This window comes from Aethalodelphis obliquidens, unplaced genomic scaffold (assembly GCF_003676395.1).
Source record: "Aethalodelphis obliquidens isolate GAN/ISIS:26980383/991018 unplaced genomic scaffold, ASM367639v1 scaffold7, whole genome shotgun sequence".
Taxonomy (NCBI): domain Eukaryota; kingdom Metazoa; phylum Chordata; class Mammalia; order Artiodactyla; family Delphinidae; genus Aethalodelphis; species Aethalodelphis obliquidens.
In genome coordinates this window covers 9,850,412-9,872,643 of record NW_020837951.1, presented here as the reverse complement: position 1 = coordinate 9,872,643, position 22,232 = coordinate 9,850,412, and the positions used below count along the sequence as shown (strand labels likewise).

General features: G+C 40.7%; 1 protein-coding gene across 8 annotated transcripts in view; it reads right to left on the bottom strand.

The window, feature by feature from the left end:
* MAPKAP1 (MAPK associated protein 1) overlaps nt 1-22,232 on the bottom strand; it is a 231,108-nt gene that overhangs the window by 91,351 nt on the left and 117,525 nt on the right. For 6 of the 8 annotated variants that reach the window (XM_027104865.1, XM_027104866.1, XM_027104860.1 and 3 more), the window contains 3 exons: nt 17,815-17,991; nt 4,664-4,732; nt 2,546-2,655 (listed from right to left, as the gene is read on the bottom strand). In XM_027104865.1, coding sequence (XP_026960666.1) covers nt 2,546-2,655; nt 4,664-4,732; nt 17,815-17,991 — 356 coding nt within the window. The remainder of the gene's footprint in view (nt 1-2,545; nt 2,656-4,663; nt 4,733-17,814; nt 17,992-22,232) is intronic. The other 2 variants (XM_027104862.1, XM_027104867.1) reach the window with 1 other exon arrangement.

The window sequence follows — 22,232 nt, the reverse complement described above, 5'->3', positions numbered from 1 at the left end:
ACAAGTGCTGTTCTGCACTCAATCAGGTGAAAGCTGTTTGAAGAGAGGGCTAAGCCAGACACCGGGGCATGGCGGGCACCTTCTTGCAAAGACTGAGCGGGTCACTGTGGTAGAGGCTTAGGAAGTGCAGGATGAGTGTCTCTAACCTGGCATCTCCTGACACCAAGTTCATGACTAAGTTCATGTGTCATAATGGGTAAGTAATAAGTATTTCACAGCCAACTGTGAGCACTAACAGACTTTTTTCTTTTTTTTTTGAGTAAATGTACTTGTGTTTCTTTCTATGACAGGACGATTTTCCCCTTCATTAATCACCCTCCAAAACAAGTCCACTCCACAATACAAAGTTCCAAAACACAAAATATACCCTGCCTTTACCAAGTTAACCTTAAATAAACATCTTTTCCAAACTGGAGATAATCCCTCTATTTCATGAGACCAGACTTAACAAAGCAATAGAAAGAGCTTCTTATTTTAAAAAGCTTTTTGGATCAAGAAAATGGACAGTAATTTATGTAAATGCATCAATCTCAATTGACTTCTCTAGTATGAAAAGGAATAAATAATGCAGATGACTGTTTTTCAGACAACGAGTCCTAACTCTTTGCCAATGATATGGCAAAGACTCTGATGGAAATGGCAGGGATGTGTACACAAAGGTGAACATAAATAAATGTGTGTATGATAAACATGGTTGCTGGAGATGGACACAGATAAATAGGTGGGCAATTGGACAGGGATGGCTGGAGACGGAGGGAAAGACACTGGTTCAGCTGTATCCCAGTGTGTTCACAGAGCTTTCATGATCTAAAAAACGTGCGACAGCAGAATTCCTATTAAGAAGGTTAAAAAAGTCCTACCTCCTCTTGGGCAATTCAGAATAAAGCTATCTCAGAATATAATAAATATGTCACAAAATACACTATTATATAAAAAATTTAGGGACAAAAACGACGAAAAAACCAGGATCCTTAAAGGTAGAAGAATGCTTATTTAACACCTTTAAATATCTGAAACTGTTTAAATGCTATTAGATTGGCACCTAGAACCCTAAATTTCTACTTTCCCCTGGGAAAGTAGAGGCTATGCCTCTTCAATCATCCCTTAAATGCAAAGAGGTTTGACCCCCATGCAATGGATAAAAGTCACCCAAAAAATGAACAAAAGAGGTGTTTGGAAAAACCAGAACACCATTCATCCCAGCTAACGACTTGTTCATTATGAGTGATGATGGATAAAGACTTCTCATGCTGAGATGAAATCAAGATTTATATGCATTGTTTCCTCTCCCAACTTGTGGGAAGATCATCATCATTTAATTCTATCTCTGCGGCCAGTGATGGGCATCCAGAGAGCTGGTTATCAAACGGTGCAGTCAGCTGGCAAAAGCCGAAACGTGCAGTTGGCACATCTGGACGGAGCCGCCACAGCCGAGGGTGAACAATGACTCCTGGCAAGCATCCAAATTGCTTGCAGACGCTAGCAGGTCTCATCTACAACCGCCCCTACCAGCATCTCTCTCTCTCTCTCTTTTTTATGAGAATCAGATTTTCATTGCTCCATTCAATTGCTCTCCTCTGCCATTTTTTACAGCTCTTATCGTTCCCTTGGAATATGGCCTTGAGACAGCTCATCCGTGTCCTTCACTGTGTTATCTCTTCTAACTTTTATTAAAACTTCAGCTTTCATCTGAAGATAGCTAATTAAATCTGGAACAGATTATATTCCTCCCCTTAAAAGGAACACAGAACTATTTTCCTCAACCCGAGCCATGCTTTTTTTCCCTTTCCGAAACATAAAACCAAAGGTGTTTAAGAAGTCTCATTTGCTTACAAAGCTAAGATATCTGACATGTCATAGATAGGTTGATTTATACTAAAGTTGTCTACGGTGTGATAAATCTTTGAGCTGTTTCTCAAGATAATTATTTCTCAATATTGGGAATATTTTCTTTTCTCATATCCTTTAAATATTACAGCTAATACCACAAGCTTATTTTCTGTATAAACTGAGTAATGAGGAATTAGCGATTAACAGCTACTTGTGTCAAGTGATTTATCTTAAAAAAAATTTTTTTTTACAGTTGCCCTCATTTTGCTAAAAATGAGAAAATGTTTTCTATTATTCTATACCCCAAACACTAGCAACCAGAAATTTCCCCCATGGAAAACTACATGAAAACATGAAATTAAAAGCAGTGCTTCAAATTTAGGGTTAAATCAGTTTTCCAGACAGCCTTACGCCAACTAACAGTTAGCTCAAGTAGCTTTGCCTTAATCTATTGCAAATTAATGATGAAGCTTCCATAAGTGACATGGACACATTCTTCTCACATATGTCTGACCCAATCCCTTCCTTGGGCCCAGGGGCAGCTTAAAATCACTCTTCTGCTGTACACTTGCTATTGAACCCAGCAATGACATCTGAACCAATCCAGCCAGCCATCAAACACCCACCCATACCCACACCCACACCCACACCCACACCCAGCACTTTTAACTAAGGGTTAAGCTTCTGTTGCCAGAGTATGATTTAACTGTCCCACCTGAAATTTTCTGGGATCCTTTTCTTCGCTTCACTGCCTTTAGCAAGATTTCTTTCATGGTGACCTTTGTGTTGTCCACCTGAATAAGGGAGAATCCATGAGCAGCATTTCTGTAGGAAAAGACAAACATTAAATCAAGACCAATATTCAACCAAAGGGATGTTAACACAGTCCTCACTGAGTTTCAGTTTGAGTAAGTGTACAATCAAGTGTCAGTTATTTTAAAAAGGGTTAAATAAACAAACTTCTAACGCGAAAGAGAGAGAGAGAGAGAGAGAGCAGGCTCGAGAAAAGCATTCTAATATGAACGGTTCCAAGTGAAAGAGAGGGCAGAATTAGGGAAGATGTTTCTATTTATCTTAAATTGAATCCAATTGGTCTGTGTGGGTCACTAGTACCATGGCTTCCTAGTGTTGGTTCCCAAGCGAAATCCTGCAGCAAGGACTAACAAACGATAAACTTGGCTTGTGTCAGTAGATGTCACTGCAGGCAGATACTACCATTATATTAAAGCTCATGGAGCCCTGGAGGGAAAATGGGGGGTGGATATGATAGCCCAAAGCAATTTAGAATAAGGAAAACAAAGACTCTCCCTAACTGGCAAGCAAATAAATAAATTAATAAACAAGCATTAAAAAAAATACACAGTCTGTGTACACTTCAGTAGTAATGTTTTAATCTACTTAGTCTTAGAAGGTCAAGCAAAATATTAGCTGAAGCGTAAATAATTACGACAAAATAGTAACACTACTTATAAGCTTCTAGCCAATCACACTTGGGGTGGGGGGGGTCATCTAGATAAGAAAAAAACTGGTAAGGAACAAGTAGCCTTAAAAAAGAAGCCCATCCCTGGGTGAGGGATAACTTCACTACGACCGTTAACTGCAATAGGAGGTATCACAAATACTACTCACTACGCTTGGGCACTGAAACAAAACAGGCCAATTCCAAGCAGCTCATGTAACAAATGGGACCCAAGTTTCCAACTATGGAACATGGGAATTGCCACAAGGAGTTTGGTTGCATTCCCATTTCCCCATAAGAATCTCAAAGCGGAACACAGCCAAAAAACACAGCAGAGCTTCATACTGACAAGAAAACTGAAAGAAAAGCCAAGCCCCAAGCTAAGCCATGGAAAAGCTTCCCGATGGTAGGACAGGCTGGGAAGGGGTCTTAAACCCAGTTTGGACCCAACCAGGTGGTTGGCTTTCCAAGGGGGCTGGGGGCTGATCTCAAAACCAAGGACCCAATTTGCTTCTCTAATACAAAGACATCTCCACACCCCCTCCTCTCCATAAGGCTTGCTGTTCAATCCTTGACGTTCCATTTGTTAAAAGGCAAAAGCCGATGCTGGTCTAGCCAGCACGATCATCCATTTTAACTTGGTCAAGTTTTGCTCTCGAACAGCAGGCCTGAGAACTGTCAAGCTAATTTTACTGAACACTCTGTTACTGAATCATGCCTGAGCCCCGGCCGTTCTTTACCTCAGAAGCTGGACCCCATCCCAGAACAATCTTTAAAAGTTTATTTTACTGATCAAAGCAAAATAAGAAATAGCTCTTTTTTTTAAAACTATATTTAGGGAGCGAGGTAGTAAGTGATGCTCTGGCAAGAGTTCTGAAATGTAAAGTGCCTTGTGCATTTATAAACTTGCGGGTATTTGCTCTGGCACTAGGCCAGTGTGTGTTTGGAACAAATGCCAATCATTCGCGTACAGACTTGCCTTCCCCTGCTTTCTCCTCGGAAGTCAGTATGCGCTCCATCTGTGACAATATGCTGGGCGATGGATGAGTAGGACCTAAAAGGAACACCAGTTCTTGGGTACTCGCAAGCTAGTATTGGGCTAGATCTCCCAAACTTCCATCTGTCCGGGTTCCACCTGAACTATTTTAGATTTGAGTCTGCTTGTAAACTGCTTACATTCTCTCCTAATCTGCTGCTGGCTGATAGTGTTATTTCCAACCAATACATTTATCTTTTCAGCGAAGGCAGACTAAAAGCTCAAAAGGAAGCCTTGTGCTTGGACTAACTTCCATAATTAAAAGTGTCCTTTGAAAAGATTTTTGAACAGAGGAAAATCCCTAGTCTGTATTTTTCTGTCATTTTACCCAAACATACCTGGGTGACAAGGTTAAAGCATGTGGAGGAAATCCCTGGCACTTACCATCCACAGGCATTACTGATAAACTGTGTGGTGGAGGAATAAAGGATTACCTTCTGTATTTTTTCATTACACTTTTCTTTTGTTACAGAATACATAAATCCATTGTGGCACAATGTAATATGTATCACCATGCTACACCTGCGGACGCTTCCGAGCGGCTGCCATGTCTGTGCAGTCAGGAATGATAAGTGAACCACCCGTGAATGTTAACGATAGTGATCATTCTGAGGTAACTCGGCTCTCCATCTTCCTTTACAGCCTCTGTGCTGAAGCCAGGGTAGCAAGGTTCATGAGAGGAAAATGAAAACAACAGTGAAGGGAAGGGGCATGCTCGGCACTCGGAATGTGCCTTCGCGGGTGTGCGGGATCTCACACTGGGGCTCCGTTTCGGTGAAAACGTGCACATTTAAAGGAGAAAGAGGTTGTGACCCACGTCCTGCGCCCTCAGCCAGACTTAATGAAAGTTTCCTCAGGTCAGCCTCGCACTCCACTCACTCCTCTCCCTCCAGACGAACGCCAACCTTGGATCTTGTCCCAAGTCTACAGCACTTAATGTTTCTAAAACACAAGAGTACAGGATCTAAGTGGTTCTCAGAATCCATGTAGGTGCAACTGTTAAGTTGTGCTCCCATTTAATAAATGGCTATGGAGACCTGCTACCACAATTTTCAGCTTGACTTCCAAAGAGTCTGGGTTTTATGCCTCATTTCTTCATATCCAGGATTTTTTATGGGCTTTCTACAATGTCTACGGAAATACATCCTGTAAGGCACTGGGTCTGAGACTGAGGAGACGATGATCTTGGGGGACCCGGGGCAGCAGGCGGGGAGGGTGCTAGCCCTGCTTCCCTTCTTTACGGCACTGCATTTCAGTCTCTGGGTTGTGACCTGCGCCGGGGATGACCAGCCCTTGGACAGACAGGCAGATGGATGGACAGACCGGTGGGCTGCAGACCCACTCTCAGCTAGGAAACTGCTCCTCCCCCAGCTCCCCTCGTGGACAGACAGCTTCTTTTCTGCCAGTGCAGGGCATTCTAGGGGCACTGGAAGAAGCAGCTGCCCTTCCGCAGCTCCTTGGGTTGCCCGTGCTGGGTCCAGGATGAAGCGCCACCTCAGGGAGCTGACTGAATGCTGGCAGGAGTGCTTCAGTCAGTTCCAAGTTAGGTCCTGTCAAGTCTCGTAAACACTGAAAAACGTATGGGTATTTTAAAAAGAGATTACTCACTTGAGGAATTCAGCTCTGTCCCAGTGCAAAGCCACTCAGTTACCAGAGGGAAGTTTTTGTACCAGCATTAACCTAACACAATGAGCATTTCGGCACTAAGCACTGAACTAGAGGTGGCGGTGGACAAAGAGAGAAGTAGGGGCACAGGTCTTTATCTGAGCAGCTTAGATTCTATTTATAGGGGCAGAGCTGGAATCAGAACCCAAGTTGGAAGGCAACATATTGGAGAGGAAGACACATGGGTTGGGAGTTAAATACCTTTCGGTTCAAATCCTGGCTCCATGACTAACCAAAATGTTGTCTTAACATGTGGGAACCTCAGCTGTGTCCACGAAATGAGGAGGCCATGTCCCTACAGAATTGCCAGGAGGATAAAATAGACAATGAATGCCAAGCACCTGGAACTAAGGCTGGCAAACAGTAAAAGGGGTTTACGATGTTCCTTCTCTCGTGTGCCCCTGTCCCAAGTCATCACCCCAAGAGAAGAGGCCCCATTCAGCCCATTTCCCCCAAACCCCCAGGAAATACTGCTTATTTGGGGGAATGGATCTCAACCTTCATTGCTCATAATTGATAACACAGGGCCATGAAAATGTGCAATTGGCTGGGCATGGTGGCAGCACTGGGACACTATCAGTAAGCAGCCCCTGGCCCAGGCATCAAAACCCCCCTGAAGCTCAAAGCAGGGCACCCTGGGCTCCGGTTTTAAGGTTTTCCTTTTTGAGAGAGTAAACCAGAGAAGTAGGTACGTTCCACCTCGGCTTAACTCAGCTTTGGGTGGGGATGGTGGAAGTCAAAAATCATGGTGGGCTTCCCTGGTGGCACAGTGGTTGAGACTCCGCCTGCCGATGCAGGGGACACGGGTTCGTGCCCCGGTCTGGGAGGATCCCACATGCTGCAGAGCAGCTGGGCCCATGAGCCATGGCCGCTGAGCCTGCGCGTCCGGAGCCTGTGCTCCGCAGCGGGACAGGCCACAACAGTGAGAGGCCCGCGTACCGCAAAAAAAAAAAAAAAAATCATGGTGATAATGCAGAGAAATCCAGTGAGATTTATTAAGTGTCTGCTTCTGCAGAGTACAAGATGTTATTATTCAACAATTACAACAATAATAGTAGCATCTACTACCTACTGAGCACTTAGTATGTGCCAAGTGCTGTGTTAAGCCTTTTAAATCTGCATTAACTCATTCTACCCTAAAATAGGCACTAATAAGTTATATCCATTTTGCAAAAACTGAGGCTGGAAATATTAGGGAATTTACCTGAGGTCACTCATCTATTAAAGATCCTATTTTGGATTCAGAAATCAACAATACGGTCCTTAATCCAAGTAGCACAGTCCAGTGGGAGAGAAAGACAAAGAAGCAAACAAAGAATTACAGCTCTGCATGATAAGCACAAAGATGAAGGCAAGCTCAGAGTGCTGCCAAAACATAGGGGCACTGAACCCAGCCGGTAGGGGTGAGGGGGATCAGAGAAGCTTCTTAGTGGGGAGGCCTCAAAACATAGCTGTCATTTAGCTCTGTATCATACTGAAAAAATGGTGGCAACACCAGAAGGCAGCAGAGCACAGCAAGTTCTAGAATAGAGCCTGCTTTGGAGTCCCAGCTCTGCCTTCCTTGGGTAAATGATATAATCTCTCTAACTTCTAGTTTTCTCATCTACAAAATGAGGCTAATTCTTAGACTATAAGATTGCTGTCGGGGCTAAATACTTCTAAAATAATTAACATAATACCTGTCATAAAATAAATGTTTAATAAGCAATAGATAATATAATAACTATCAGCTTTTCTTCATACGAAGAAGTGATATATTATGATGAGAAAATGACTTCAGTCAACATTTACTGAGCACTTACTTTGTTCATTTAATCCTCCCAGAAAAGGTAGGTGTTATCATCAGTCCCATTCTATAATGGAGGAAATTGAGGTTTGGCAAGGTTGAGACACATACCTGGAATTACGCAGCTAAGAAGTGGAGGAACCAGAACTTGAACCCAGGTCAGCCAGACACCAAAGCCTGTGTTTTAAACCTCCCTATGGCCAAGGGAGTTTGGGGGGACTAAGGGGAAGAAGAGACTTCCAGAGAGCGTATCTTCCAGATTGGAACCACTGCCCAATCTATGGAAAAGGTCAACTCCCACTGTAACAAATTCAGTTTGATTATAAACGTCCCAGCTCTTAGACTAACCATATGACCTACAAGACTGCTTTTTAAAAGCCCTTGGAAAACGTCCTGGTTTCCTGAGCCACAGTATCAGTTTGTGAAAGTGGGAAAAGGCTGCCAAGAGTAGCACTCCCTCCTCCAGTCCTGACCAGTTCATAACTGTGATGAAGACGTACTCCTTTGGTTCCCAGCCTGTTCTGGTCCCAATTCCATGCATGTTCATTTTTGAGCATTTCAAGGTAGAAAATGAAAATATATGAGCAAGAGAAAGCCTTATAATAACTGCAGCATGCCTGCTTTAAAGGAAGTCCTTCGGGTATTTCTTTATCCATAAAGAGAGTTTACACTAGTGGGAATGCCACATTTTGTTTCCCCTTGCGCTGACAAAATTTTTTTTTTAAAAGATCAAAGCGTATTGTGTGAGTATGTGATATTTGACATTGGACAAAGTACTCTTTTTCAAAAGAGACATTTTCCAAAAACATAACTCACTAGACTAATGGGCAGTGAGAAGCCAAAATGACTGCCCTCCGCCTTCTCCTTGTCTATCTTTGCCAGAGTCCTTGGGACTTGCCAAATCCGGTCATGCCTGCTTAGCTTGCTCGACTGATTGTGCCAGAAAAGAAAATAAGACACAGATGTATTTGAGCTCTTTGAGATGCCAGTAAGAGAGACAGCTAATGGCTTCATTTCGACCCTCCCCTTCCAGCTGGGCACAGGTGGGGGATAATGAGGTCCCTCTCCCTAATCAAACTCAATTATTTACTACTCTATATAACCGCAAAGACACTCACATTCAGTTCAGAATATAAAACACACCGTGGGCTACCTCCAACCACCGCCACTGGGTATTTATAACAAACTCAAGTGGCTAACAGTTTGCCTTGGCAGGAGTTTAAGTGTGTAAAGTTTTGCAAACTGTTTCTGTTCAAATATGTCCTGCTGAAATGGGGTCCCAGGCGGGGTTCCACAACTGTCAGGTCAGTGAACTGCATAACATCTGAGAATGTATTCACCACACAGTGCAGACAGGATCTGGAAATCAAAAGCTTCGTTCTATCGCACCCTTCTGAGAAGCATCACGGTTTTTTCAACAGCAAGACTGACGCTGTATTAATAAACATTACAAGTCACTAGCCTGACAGGTACATAGCAGCAGCTGACAGACTCCAACACAAGCTGAGGGGAGAACAGAGGAAAGCAAAATGAGACATAGTAACTAAACATGGCCAAAGGGGGTGGATCATGAAACAAATCACATTAACATCAGAAATGTGAGTCCCAAACTTTTAAGATATATAGCAACCAAAGCAACAATCTGGTATAATTTTTGGATACCAAAGTAAGTTGATGGCTATCTAAAATATGTGCTTTTATTGTAGGAACAAAGTTATCCTGGCACAATCTCAACAGACAGACATTCCAGTGAGCAAAACATACATATTTAGCTTGTCTGACCTTTAAATTCTTAGAAGTATGTAATTAATGCTTTCCATCTTTATTACTTACTCCAATATTTCTGTCACTTTAAATAGACACAGAGAAAAATCTTTTCTTTTCTCTAGACAGTAGCTGTTGCCAAAAAGGAAATCAAGTCACATTTACAAATACAAAATTAAACAGGCTGCATATGTTACACTTCCATACACGAGGACAATCTAGACAATGAAAATGTTTGCTAATACAACAGAATGAAAAGAAACAACACACAGTCGGTCTTCTATGACTCAAGCAACCAATAAATAACTAGGATAATTTATAGCCACGTTGTCAGGCCTGGTTACAAAGAGCACAGGCATCTTATTTTATTACTTGCCCTATTTTAGCTCTGCCCCTTACCAAACTGTATGACCTTGGGTAAATAACTACCTGTCTCTGATCCTTAGCTTATATATTATAAAGATACGTTGCTTATAAGGAATAAATGAGATAATGGCTACTAGGGGCACCAAACTGAGTGTGCAAAAACGCTCATTTCTTCCCCTCACCCCCACTACCTCCTCTCAAGACCATTAAGGCAATATCACATTAAGAGTATGTGAGTTTTCAAACTAATGATATCTTTTCATAACGGTCTGGTCACTTAGGGTGTATTGTGGAGATCTCATCAAGAATGTATACTAAAACCACTGAGACTCTTTTTTGAAAGGCCCTCATACAGGAAAGAGCAACGAATCTAGGGCATGCCTCCTAAAAAAGCAGCTAACCTTTCCCTTTATGCAGAGCCAAGAGAAGCCACGGCAGTCTCTGGGAGCTCTCTGGGCCACACTGACTGAGGCAGCCCAGCTTCTGGTACAAGATCCTCCAACGTCTACCCCGTGGTCCATCTCCCAAATAGCAAAATCCTAACTGGATTCTATTTGCTCTGCAGCTCTTGGTTAAAATGACTCCTTTCCCACATCCACCTGACATATTAAACATTTTAAGTAAAACACATATATAGGAGGGCAATTTAATTAACTGACTTCTGATCTAGGAAGAGTCTGTCCGTTTTATTGTTTTTGACTTTTCTTCCCTTAAAGCCCTTCTTCCCCACCCCAGAGTAGGATCCCAGTGTGAAACATTAATGTCAACACATGTAACGCAATGACACCACCCCAGCTGCTTTTGTCACTGCCATTTTTAAAGTCAACTCAGTTTCATAAATTCTGATTGAATTAGCCCAGGCTGGGGGATAGGAAGAGATGGACAATGCAAGTTCCTCTCCTGTCCACTGCAAGATCTCATTTTCATTTTCCCTTGTCCTACTGTCTAAAGGCCTTGGCGTGGTCATTGTTGGCAAGGAGCACTTCTTCAGATGCTGAAAACCAGCTGAGATCCAGCTCTTAACTAGTATTAGGGGCCACCCTAATACCTCTGTCCCCTACTTCTCCCCTCCCACACTGCTGACAGCCAAACAACATCAACGCTTCGGCTCAGAGTAGCTACTAGCAGTCAGCAAGTTAGGGACTCCTGTTTATACACACATTTGCTCTATCCAAAACCAATCAAGAACAATGGATACCTTAGAAGTCCGCTTGCTGATCTGCTAAAGGAGGCCACGTCCACTAACAGGCTCCTAATTTGCACTTTGTTAGAGTAATCCATTCTCCTTCCCCTAACGACAACTCTATTTCCAGGGGTTTCCTGGGGCCCAAGGGCCTGGGAGAGCAAAACCAGCCTAGCCCCAACTCAGTAAGAATAGCAAAAGGTATCCAGCCCCACACTCTTTTCCACAAAACACTTTTCCAATTAGGGATTCATTTAAGTTAACCAGCTCCTGTTTTTAAATGTAAATCATTATACAATGTAATAAGTCATTATCTCTGCATGATGGAACAAAGAGAAATTTGAAATTTTCTTTTATATGAAAAAACAGATTTTCTAATTTTTCTATTCTGTTTTCCATAAGATCTTACGGAAAAACCCTAACGAACTTTTGAGCCAACCCAATCTAATGGACATGTATTAATTGTGCAATAAAAAATAACCCAAAGAAAAGTTAAACCCCATATACAACTTAGTGTAAATTATTCAGGCTGATAAATCTCTGATAAAAATAACAAATAGCAACTACATAACACTTCCTACACACTAGGGTCTGAACTAATTTTCTCATAGCAGCATTTCCTACCTGAGGTTCATGGACCCCCTAGGGTCAAAAGATGCATTCACAGGCTCTCTTGAGTTTCAGAATTTAAAAATTTTGCTTTTAGTCCAATGAAAATCATGTACATATGATTTGCACTGAAAAGCAAAATTTTATACAGATATATAAATAGATGTATATAGTGACTTATATAAGCAATAGATAGATAGATATGGATATAGACCATTCCCAGTCTTCCATGTTCCTCATTCTCCATCCAGCTGGGGGAGCCCTGAGTCACTGCTTGGAGGAGAAATACCCAGGAGAGCCACCTGACCTTCATTAGACAGATGTGAACAAGAAATAAACATATAATAAAGCCAGGGTCAACCAATCTAGCCAATGTCCATTCATTTACGTATTTTCTGTGGCTACTTTCGCAATATGATGGCGGAGTTGACCCACAGAGACTGTATGGCCTGCAAGCCTAAAATATTAACTATCTTGTCCTTTATAGAAAAAGTTTGCCAACATGTGGGATAAGCTGGTGAGATTTGGGGGGTTGAGTATCCTAGCAGCTGGTTATTTAACATCAGTAATTGACTTAGAAAGGCCAAACGGCATCAGTGCAAGCTATATGCCAAAACAGTTTGTTGAATAAGGAAAAGTGACAGGAGAAGTGTACACAAGACTCTTTACGGAACAGACTTGCTGATCTCTGAAGAATTCATCCCCTGCAGTATGCAAGTCACACTGTGCACAGGACAAATGAGGCAGAGAGCCCATCTATGAACAGAACCAATTGACAACAGCAGAAAGTAAGGTGACCCATCATCCTGGTTCACCCGGGACTGAGTGGGGTGCTCTTGGACTTAGGACTTTCTATTTTAAAAGTCAGTTCCCTGGTGGGGAAGGGATTCCGGGCTTAGTGGTTAGGATTCCGGGCTTTCACTACTGTGGCCCGGGTTTAATACCTGGCTGGGGAACTAAGACCCTGCAAGCTACACAGCGTGGCCAAAAAACTAAAAAAAATAAAAAAGGGAAAATCCTGGGTAGGACTGGCATAAACTGGTCATCCTAGCAGAAATGTTCTTTATTTTTCCAATTAAAAAAAAATTAAAATTTGGGGGGGGTGCACTATAAATCAATTGGCCCATTAAAATAATGGACTAGTACCTAAAAATACATTCATTGTTTAAAAGGACAAATAATATGATAGTCTGATGTTTCATATGAAAATCAGAAGATTCAAGTTGACAAGTAAAACAATTAACATCCATTAAACCCCACATCAATGATTTAATTTCAGCAAAATATCATCTGTTGCATTAAAGTTGTTAATTTTTATTTTATTAATGTTATAGTTTTATTTGCATTTAATTTGTAATTTTTTTGGATTGCATAAAGACATGGAATTTATAGCTAGAATTTTACATTTGTATGTGTTTAAGTAACATTATAATAAAACAAATTTGGGCAAACACTGAAGTTCCAGGAGAATTAATTTTCCTTTAAAAGAGGTCTGTACATTCCTTACATTTAAGAACATTCCTCACAACAAATCCATGAGGTAGTAATTACCATCCTCACATTACAGATGAAGAAACTGAGACCACAGTCATGGAGCAAGTCACTAGTGAAGCTGAAACTTGAACCCAGGTTAGCCTAAGTTCAAAGGCTGTGCTGCCTCATTTGGAGTAGGGAAAGATGGTATATTGGAGACTCCTGGTTGAACGGTATGAGGGCCTCTGAAAAACAGAAGGCAACCTGGGGCTTCATGGTATTCAAAAGGCAGAAACAGGGCTGTAGAAGAGGTTAAGTGGGCTCAGAAAGCAAGGTGGGACAGAAAGCTTGCCCAAGGGCCTCCTTCTCCCCGAGCAGCCCGCAGACACCTGAAGATTCATTCGTTCATTCCTTCTCTAGGAAGCCCTGTGCTAGGCGCAGGGATGGGTTAGGCAGTAATGCAAATGGTTCAGGCGGTAATGTGAGCGATGGGCAGCGGCAGATGAAGCTTCGCTCACTCACTCACCTGCTGCTCACCTCCTGCTGTGCAGCCTGGTTCCTAACAGGCCGCCGACAGGTACCAGTCCGCAGCCCGGGGGTTGGGGACCCCTGTCTTAAAGGATGTCTGCCACAGAGGATGTCTGCAGATCTCCAATGTCCACCCCTGTCCGTGTTCAGCAAAAGTTATTCCAATTCAGCCTTTACTCAATCCCTCTATTTACTCCATTACCACCATAGTAATGGAGCTATGCTGGGTGCTGTGGGGCACTAATGATCCAGTTCTTGCCCTCAGAGGATTTTTATTAATAATAACAACAATTGCAGCAAACACTTATTCGGATAATGCTTATTTAGGCTAGGCACTGTTCTAAGTGCTTTGCACATATTAACGCATCCAATCCTCACAACAGCTCTATGAGAGACGTATTATTACTACCCTCATTTAACTGAGCTGTAGAAAAGTCAAGTAATTCATCTGAGATTTCACACACACTAGTAAGGGCAAGGTCAGAATCGGTACCCAAGAAGTCTGGCTCCAGGGGTCACCATGCTCTTGAACTTTGGCCTTAAGACGGTGGGATTCACTTGAATGACTAGACCAATACTTGATTCCCCTACCCACATCCCAACCATCAGCAGGGTGTTGGGAAAAAAATGGACTTTGAAGTTAGGCATGGGGTCAAGTCCAGGCCTGAGAGCAGTACTTCCCAGCCTCAGTTTTCATGTCTCTAAAATGGTCATAATAAAAATTGGGCTATTTTCAGATTAAATGAAATAACATATACATAGTTGGCCCTTAGTAAATACTAATTCACTTTCCATTGTCAAACCTAGCTCCTTCTTCCTGGTTCAGTGCAGTGTCTATGCAGCCACTTCCTGCCCATTCTGCACTGGGAGAGAGATGCAAAGAGGAAAGGGAGGGAATGAAGAGAAGGAGCAATGGTTTCACTTCTTTTGCTGGCACTTCACTCTCTGAAACTTTGGATATGTCCCTGGAGACTCCTAAAGGTCTGCTCTGTCCTGCATTTGCAGGAGACATTTTTCTAACTTGGAATTTAGACCAGAAAGGTGAATGGGAGGTTGTTGAACCAAAAAAACATACACAGGGCAAACGGTCAGTAATTTGTACTATTTCATCAGACAACTGAGAAAAAGAAGAAAGAGAAAATGTATTGACATTTGTTCTAAATGCTCACATATAAAGATTTTGCTTGACCTTGTGTTTTCAGAAACACTCCAGACATGTTGAATAAACTCCTGGACTTCAGAATAAAAACCGGACTGACTGTGGTGTGTGTGTTTGGGAGTGAGAGTGCAGGGATGGGAGTAATTCAGGAAAAAAAAAGTATCAGGTTTAAAGCAGTTGTTTTCCCATTCTCTCTTCCCATTCTCTGGAAGGTAGGGTTCACAGTGAGACACTGTGTAGCCTTAGATGCTTCTCCTAGGAAGGTATGCGCAAACCACCCCCAACCTCATTCTACTGAAAATCACTGATTTTAAAGCTCTTGTTTGAAAAAGGACTTTCAGATCAAAAGACTGCTATGATCATATGTTAATATTTATGTAGTAAAAATTATGTGCTAATGAGAACAATTCTTCTAGTGATTTATTAATAAACAATAGAATTTCAAGCAGAAAGTACTGACATTTCATTATATACATCTTTTTTTCTTTTTTTTTTTTTTCGCAGTACGCGGGCCTCCCACTGCTGTGGCCCCTCCTGTTGCGGAGCACAGACTCCGGATGCGCAGGCCCAGCGGCCATGGCTCACCGGCCCAGCCGCTCCACGGCATGTGGGATCCTCCCGGACCGGGCCACGAACCCGTGTCCCCTGCATCGGCAGGCGGACTCTCAACCACTGCGCCACCAGGGAAGTCCCTATATACATCTTTTAAAGTAAAAAGAAAAATCTTCTAATGACACCTTGTAATGGTAAGACCGAAAAGATGGTTTTATGAATTTTATTTGTAGCACTGTAATAGATACCTCTTCAGAAGGCTATATATGTCAATACAAAGCGAGAATCTGAAGATGTTTCTACCCTGATCGATAATCCTATTCACAGGGAATTATCCTAAGGAAGTTATTCAACAGAAATAAAAGGGATATAGATAAGGACTATCATTTTAGAATCACTTGTTAAAACCAAAACAAGGAAAGAATCTCAACACCCTTGACAGGCATCCATATCACCCCAAACATTTTTCTGTTGTATTGCTCATCACAGTTGAATGATCTGTTTGACAACTCTCCCCCCACTAGACAGTAAGCTCCATGAAAACAGGGGCTGTCTCTGTCTAGATTTTTTTGAAAATTTCAAGTACTACTTTATTAAATGAGTTATTTTATATAATATGAACATCAATATAATTACAATTGTAAAAAATTTTTTATAACAAGGATGAACTGATTTTCAGATTTCCAAATCAGAGTCAACTGTACATTTACACAGAACTGTCTTTGCGTGAAGTCCAGAAAGGAACAGCATAAACATGAGGGTTTCTGTAGCCCCTTTATTTTTGCTGATCAACAGTTTGTTAGAAAAGCAGCTGCAGGTTTTTACCTAAGGTCTGAGACATTACATAATAAATGCAGATTGTAGGAATTAAGAACAGATATCAAAATACTTGTAATATAATGTTAAGTAAAAATAACACAATATGTACGCTAGAACTGAAACTGTAATATATATACATGTGGAAATGATTATACAGAAATGAAAATAATTATACTGGGATGGAGGAATCATTGGAAAACTTTTAAATTACTTTAATATTCTTTAAAGTTGTTGTTTTAGTGCCTCTGAAATGTAAAAAGAAGGAAAATATGTGATGTTATACACACCAAACATGATCTCAGGGTAGGGATGAAATGGCAGTAATAAAGCTTGAGGAGCCACCCCCGGCTCACTCCCAGGCACACCGATTTCTTTCTTTGGTCAAGGGTAGAAACACCCAAAATACTCATATATCATAGGTAACATAATCCTATTTTTAGTAAAAACCTGAAACAAAGGCAATATGTTTTTAAAAGATGGGGGAAAGTCCTCTAAAGCAATCGCTCTTCTGGACAGTGAATTTGCTGGTTACTAACAGCAGGGGGTGCCAAAGGGATCGCTATTGCTCCCAGGAGATGGCCAGGAGTGGGACTGTCACGGCCTCTGTTAGAAGACCTTAAGCTGAGAAAACGCTGCAGGTTTTCCCCTAACAACCAGGACATATGTGTAAGACTCAGGTGCTCTACAGATGTGAATGGACAAAAACTACATTTTTATTTTAACTAACTTCTAACTGATATTTAGCATCTCCTTGAATTATGAATGCAGTCAACAAACCACAGTCATATGAGCAGTACTGGTGACTCTGTCATGAACAGAAACCACAGATAGCATCATAGCACATTACAATTGTTGCAGATTTCTCAAATATCATTTACACTTACCACTACTTTGAAACAAGAGACGTCAGGAGTTACTGTTAGACCTGCCTCTGGATCTTGTCATTTAATGTATTAATAAAGCCAGTACATATTACTATATCACAAATTTGTTTAATAATTTGATAACTATTTAAATATAATGGAATTCTTTCGTACTCCTGTGAATTTTACTCTCTGCATTTACAAACACTTTTCTGAGAAGGGCTTCTGTAGGCTTTACCTGACTACCAAAGGCACAGGGAAGATTAAGAACCTCTGCTCAGTCTAATGGAAGGCAACTAAGAGAAATCAAATTTGACTTGAACAAAGTTGGAGAGAAAAAGAAGTATTTTAAGTCACAAAAGAGAAGTGGCTACAATGCACATTTTCAGTTTGGATTCCTTAATGAGAAAGAGGGAAACCCCAAATTTGTCCTTCATAGGCCCCAAAGTACCCCAGTATTTCCAGAGGTCTGGTTCCTAGACATGACATTCAAGATATACCTAATACAATTTGCTACTGCAAAGCAGTCTGCATTTAATCCAGGTGCAGAGGCACAGAATACAATGCAAATGTTGTCCCCAACATCTCCCTGAAAGTAATCACTACATGTTGACTCTCCAGATACCAAATATCATTCATTTGATGAACAAAGCCAAAATCAAATCCAAAGTACTAGAAGGTAGAGGTGAGATACTGAGATAAATAACAGAGTCAATACTTACATTCGAACAAAGAGCGACTCTTTGGATGTCAGACCAGGAGATGAATACTTTTCAACCAAGGCCAAAGTACTGAAGCCAAACTTATGAATGGGCTCGTTGGAATCCAGTGGGGGGAAATCTGTGTCAACCTCCCCATCATCCTCGGCAATATGCAGGCAGTAGGCGCTGACATTATCACTGTAAGAAAAACCAAAAAGGTAAGTGAACACCAAGGTGAGGGAGGGATGCAGAGACCAGAAGCTATGGTGTACAGCAAACTGGGACACTACTGTTTTTTACCCCAAAGCCTGGTGATACAGTTAGATCTCCCAAACCCTACTTCATTTGATAAAGAGAAAACACATGGCACCGCAAAGGGGGAGAAAAACAATGTGAAAGGAGAACACTTATACTGCTCTATTTTTTCAACAAATATTTACTGAGCACCTGTTAATAGATAAGACCCAGAACGTAACTCCTTTGATCAAAGATGAGATTGAGTATCAGCCTTCAAAGGAAGCTTAGAGTATAGCAGGGGGAAAAGCTTAGAGTATAGCAGGGGGAAAAAGTAAGCACTACATTAGCTATAATATTTATAAATGTAAATAATATAATAATAATAAAATAAATATCATAAAAGAGAGGCAAAACTATAAAGGAGGAAAAAATTATTTGGAGGGAATCAGAGGTCTTTGATTTATGTTCAGGATTAAGAAAATATCTATGCTCTAGATCAGAAGAACTCAAGGTAACCAAGACAATCTTTACAGTTCTCCTTTCTCTGAAGAATATCAGGTTCACTTGGCAGGATCTGATTCCAAACACCAAGGACACTTAACAGAGTAAAAGCAAATGATGCAATTCATCCTGACGCAGATACCTAGCCTTCTCAAGTACTTCTGGACTTGTCTCACTTCCCCAGAACGTCCAGTCAGTACTCCCAGATTCCAGCTTTGCCCAATTTAGAATTAACACTCCTTCTCCTTTGGGGGAAATAAAAAGTCAATTTGCTGAAAAAGGGTGGGAAACTAAACTAACATAAAGAAAATTTAAAACTGAAATCAACTTAAACACTTTAAAATACCCTGCACCAAAGTTGAATTGTGAAAATGCAAATCTGCTAGCATTCAGAAGCATGAACCTAATAGTTCACAAGGAGGTAGGATTCTAAATTCTGTGGCTTAAATCTGGAGTTTTAATTATATGATTGATGCTTAAATTAATTAATTGCAAAGTGTATGCTAATTGTTTAATTGGTTGCTTGATCTATATAGATCATTTTTTGAATTAAATGAGTTGATTTACAAAGTTTATTGATTGGATGTGACAATGAATTATTTCACTGACTACCTGATTTGCAATTTTCCCAATTAATTCACAAATCTTTAGCTGCAACTCTGCTTATTGAGAGAGAGCCTACTTCAGGTGATCTATACTCAGTCTGTCATGACTAAGAGATATTTATTATATAAAATAGGTAATAAGGACAGATTTAAATTAATGGGACCTGTAAATTTACTAAATGGATGGATAACAAGAAAGTAATCTGTCTATGTTTGTCACTATAAATTTCATGTATTTGCAATGCTGTTAAGAAACTTAAAATTCATCTCTGAATGGTATGGGAAACTTACCAATCTTTGCAAAAGGTTACCAACTTCAACACAAAACACTTGTAGAAGGAGAAGAAAGCCCTTTAGATGAGGAAAATATCATGGTGTAGTAGCTAAGGGCTTTGTGTCCAAAGGGACTTGAGTTCAACCTAAGCCCCATTGCTCATGGACTACATGATTTCAGAGAATACGCTTCGTTCCCTTCAGATTCCAATTCTACAGAAAGGGTACAGTCACCTAGAGGGGGTTTTGAAGTTTTGATGAGATAATATATGTAGTGCCTAGCATATAACAGAGGTAAAAAAATAAATGGTAGTAACTATAATAAAGTCAGATGGAAAATAACATGTATAGTTAGGTCAACCCTTAAAGACAAACTGTGGATGCGTATTAGAGCAACAAAGCAACAATGAAAGTGAGCAACATGTTCTATGTGCAAACATCTGTAACTGGAGTGAACATGTCCACCGTGCTCCAGCCTCGGGGCCACTGAGCCTCCGGGATTTTATGAGCAGGGCAGACACTGATGAAGCAAGCAATGGACAGCACAGATTATTTACTGCCGTGTAAATCATCCTGAGGAATGTCTGTGAATCCCTAGCACCACAGAGGTTTCAAGGGCAAATAATAAGTCTATTGATCAAAGCAGAAAGCCAAACAGTGGCATCAGAAGAATCCTGCTTTGATTGTCACAGGATGCCCCCAAATCTCCTCCAAACAAACTCAGCAAATGTCACAGCCTAAGCTCTGAAAGCCAAAAGACTCAATGTGCCAAGTGCTATTATTCCCCCCAGTTCTTAAATATAAAGTGTGATATCATTTATTCATTCAAAAAACATTTGTAAAGTGCCTACACTGTGCTATAGCCTGTCCTGAGCACTGGGAACACAGCAAGGAAAAGAGTGAATAATCCACTCTATGTTTCTGGGTCCTCAGTAAAGTTTAGCAGTAAACAGTGCTCCACCCGCTATCAACCCTTAATTGAACATCTAAGGGGAAAAAAAATGACTAAACTTCCATATTCTATACATGGATATTGGTTCCTTTGTGCCTTTACAGGGGAATCATTAATAAAAGAAGCTACTGTGATATTCTGACTTCTAAAACTGCTTCAGGACTTCAAATTAGTACTAGTAAAACAGCCATTAGTATCATTAGCTACATTTATTGAGTACCACGTGCCAGACACTGGGCACAGTGGTTTAGACACATAAGCTCACTGCATCTTCCCATCAGCTCTGTGAGTCCTTTATTATTATTTCTATTTTACAAATTACAAAACTAAGGCTCAATGAAGTTCATCTTACATGCAAGATTAAACAGCATGTAAATTATAGAGCTGAGATTCAAACCCAGGCAGTCAAGAGCCCTCACTCCTGACTACCATCTACTCCTCTGCCTAAGCCATAGTGTATCAAGATTTCCCAAGGCCCTTGGGAACCTACAATCGTATGGAAATGCTACATATGCTAAAAAGGAGAAGGAAACCACGACATATTATTTATAAAAAATCAGAAGCTTAGAGAGATTTATTTCAATCTCCTCACTTTTACAAACGGGGAATAGATACCTAGAAAAGAGGAATAAGGTGCCCATGATCACCTAGTTAAATGGTGGCAAAGCTGGTTTTCAGAGAACTCAGGTTTCCTTACTTCTCTTCCATTACTCTTTGATCAAATCAGAAATTGGTGGCATTTTGAAATGGGGAGAGAAAAAAGGGGCAGCTGTGGTCCCTGACTCAGGACTTTGCCAAATATAGACACCTAGAGCTTCCAAAACAACAAAAACGGGGTGCCTCTTCATGACAGTTTGTTGGAAGGAAGACGGGCTTTGCAGTGAGATCTGGTTTTAATGCCAACACAGCCACGAACCAGCTATGCAACCAAATCTGTCTGAGCTCCATTTTCTTACTCATGAAAGGCTTTCCTTGATTTCTTTAGGAGAATCATTTGGATCTCTAGGAGAATCCAAGTGATTCTCCTCTGTGTTCTTACAGAACTTGGCTGATATTTCTGCATATAACTTACCACACTGCTCTTTTTCTTATTTATGCATCTATGTTCTCCTAAAGAGCAGGGATTCTTCTACTATCTCTGCATCCTCACTGAAGAGTAAAATGGCTGGCATTTAGAACAAATATTTGTTGAATGAATGAATATATGAATGTGTAGACTGAATCACTCTACCCATGAAAAAAACATAGAGGGTATTAATGATGTGTGTGTTAACGAGAAGAGGAGAAGTAATAAGCTTTTCTTTTTCTTTTTCTGGCTTGTCACATTGATACCTGTTAGCCAAATGGGGCTTTCAAGGCAGTGCACATGTATCAGAGATAGCAATTCAAGACAAGGGAAGAAGGCCCAGGAAAAAGTGAAAATGAAAGAGGCATTCTTACAGTTCACCAATATATGAGTACTGGCATCTCAGTTTTTTATGGAGAAAACAATAAGAAATTATTACAACTATATAAAAATGTTCAATTACATACATATAAAAAGACTAGAAGAAAAGGGACCAAAAAGTTCATAGATTATATTTACATTAAAGCAATGAGCACTTTTTTCTTTCTAAATTTCTATACTTTCCAGATGTCCCATAATATGTATGTATAACTTTCATTTTCCTTTCTTTATAAAATATTTAATTAAATTTTTGATAAGTGTAATATTAATACATTCTTACTGTAGACAATTTAGAAATATGGAACAGTACAAAGAAGTCTGGGAAATCTCTCACCCCACTACACAGAGAAAATCACTTGTCCTAGAGACTCTGAGCATGGCCTGTCTGATTGGGAAGTGTGCTCATTTTCTCTACTAGGTTCTG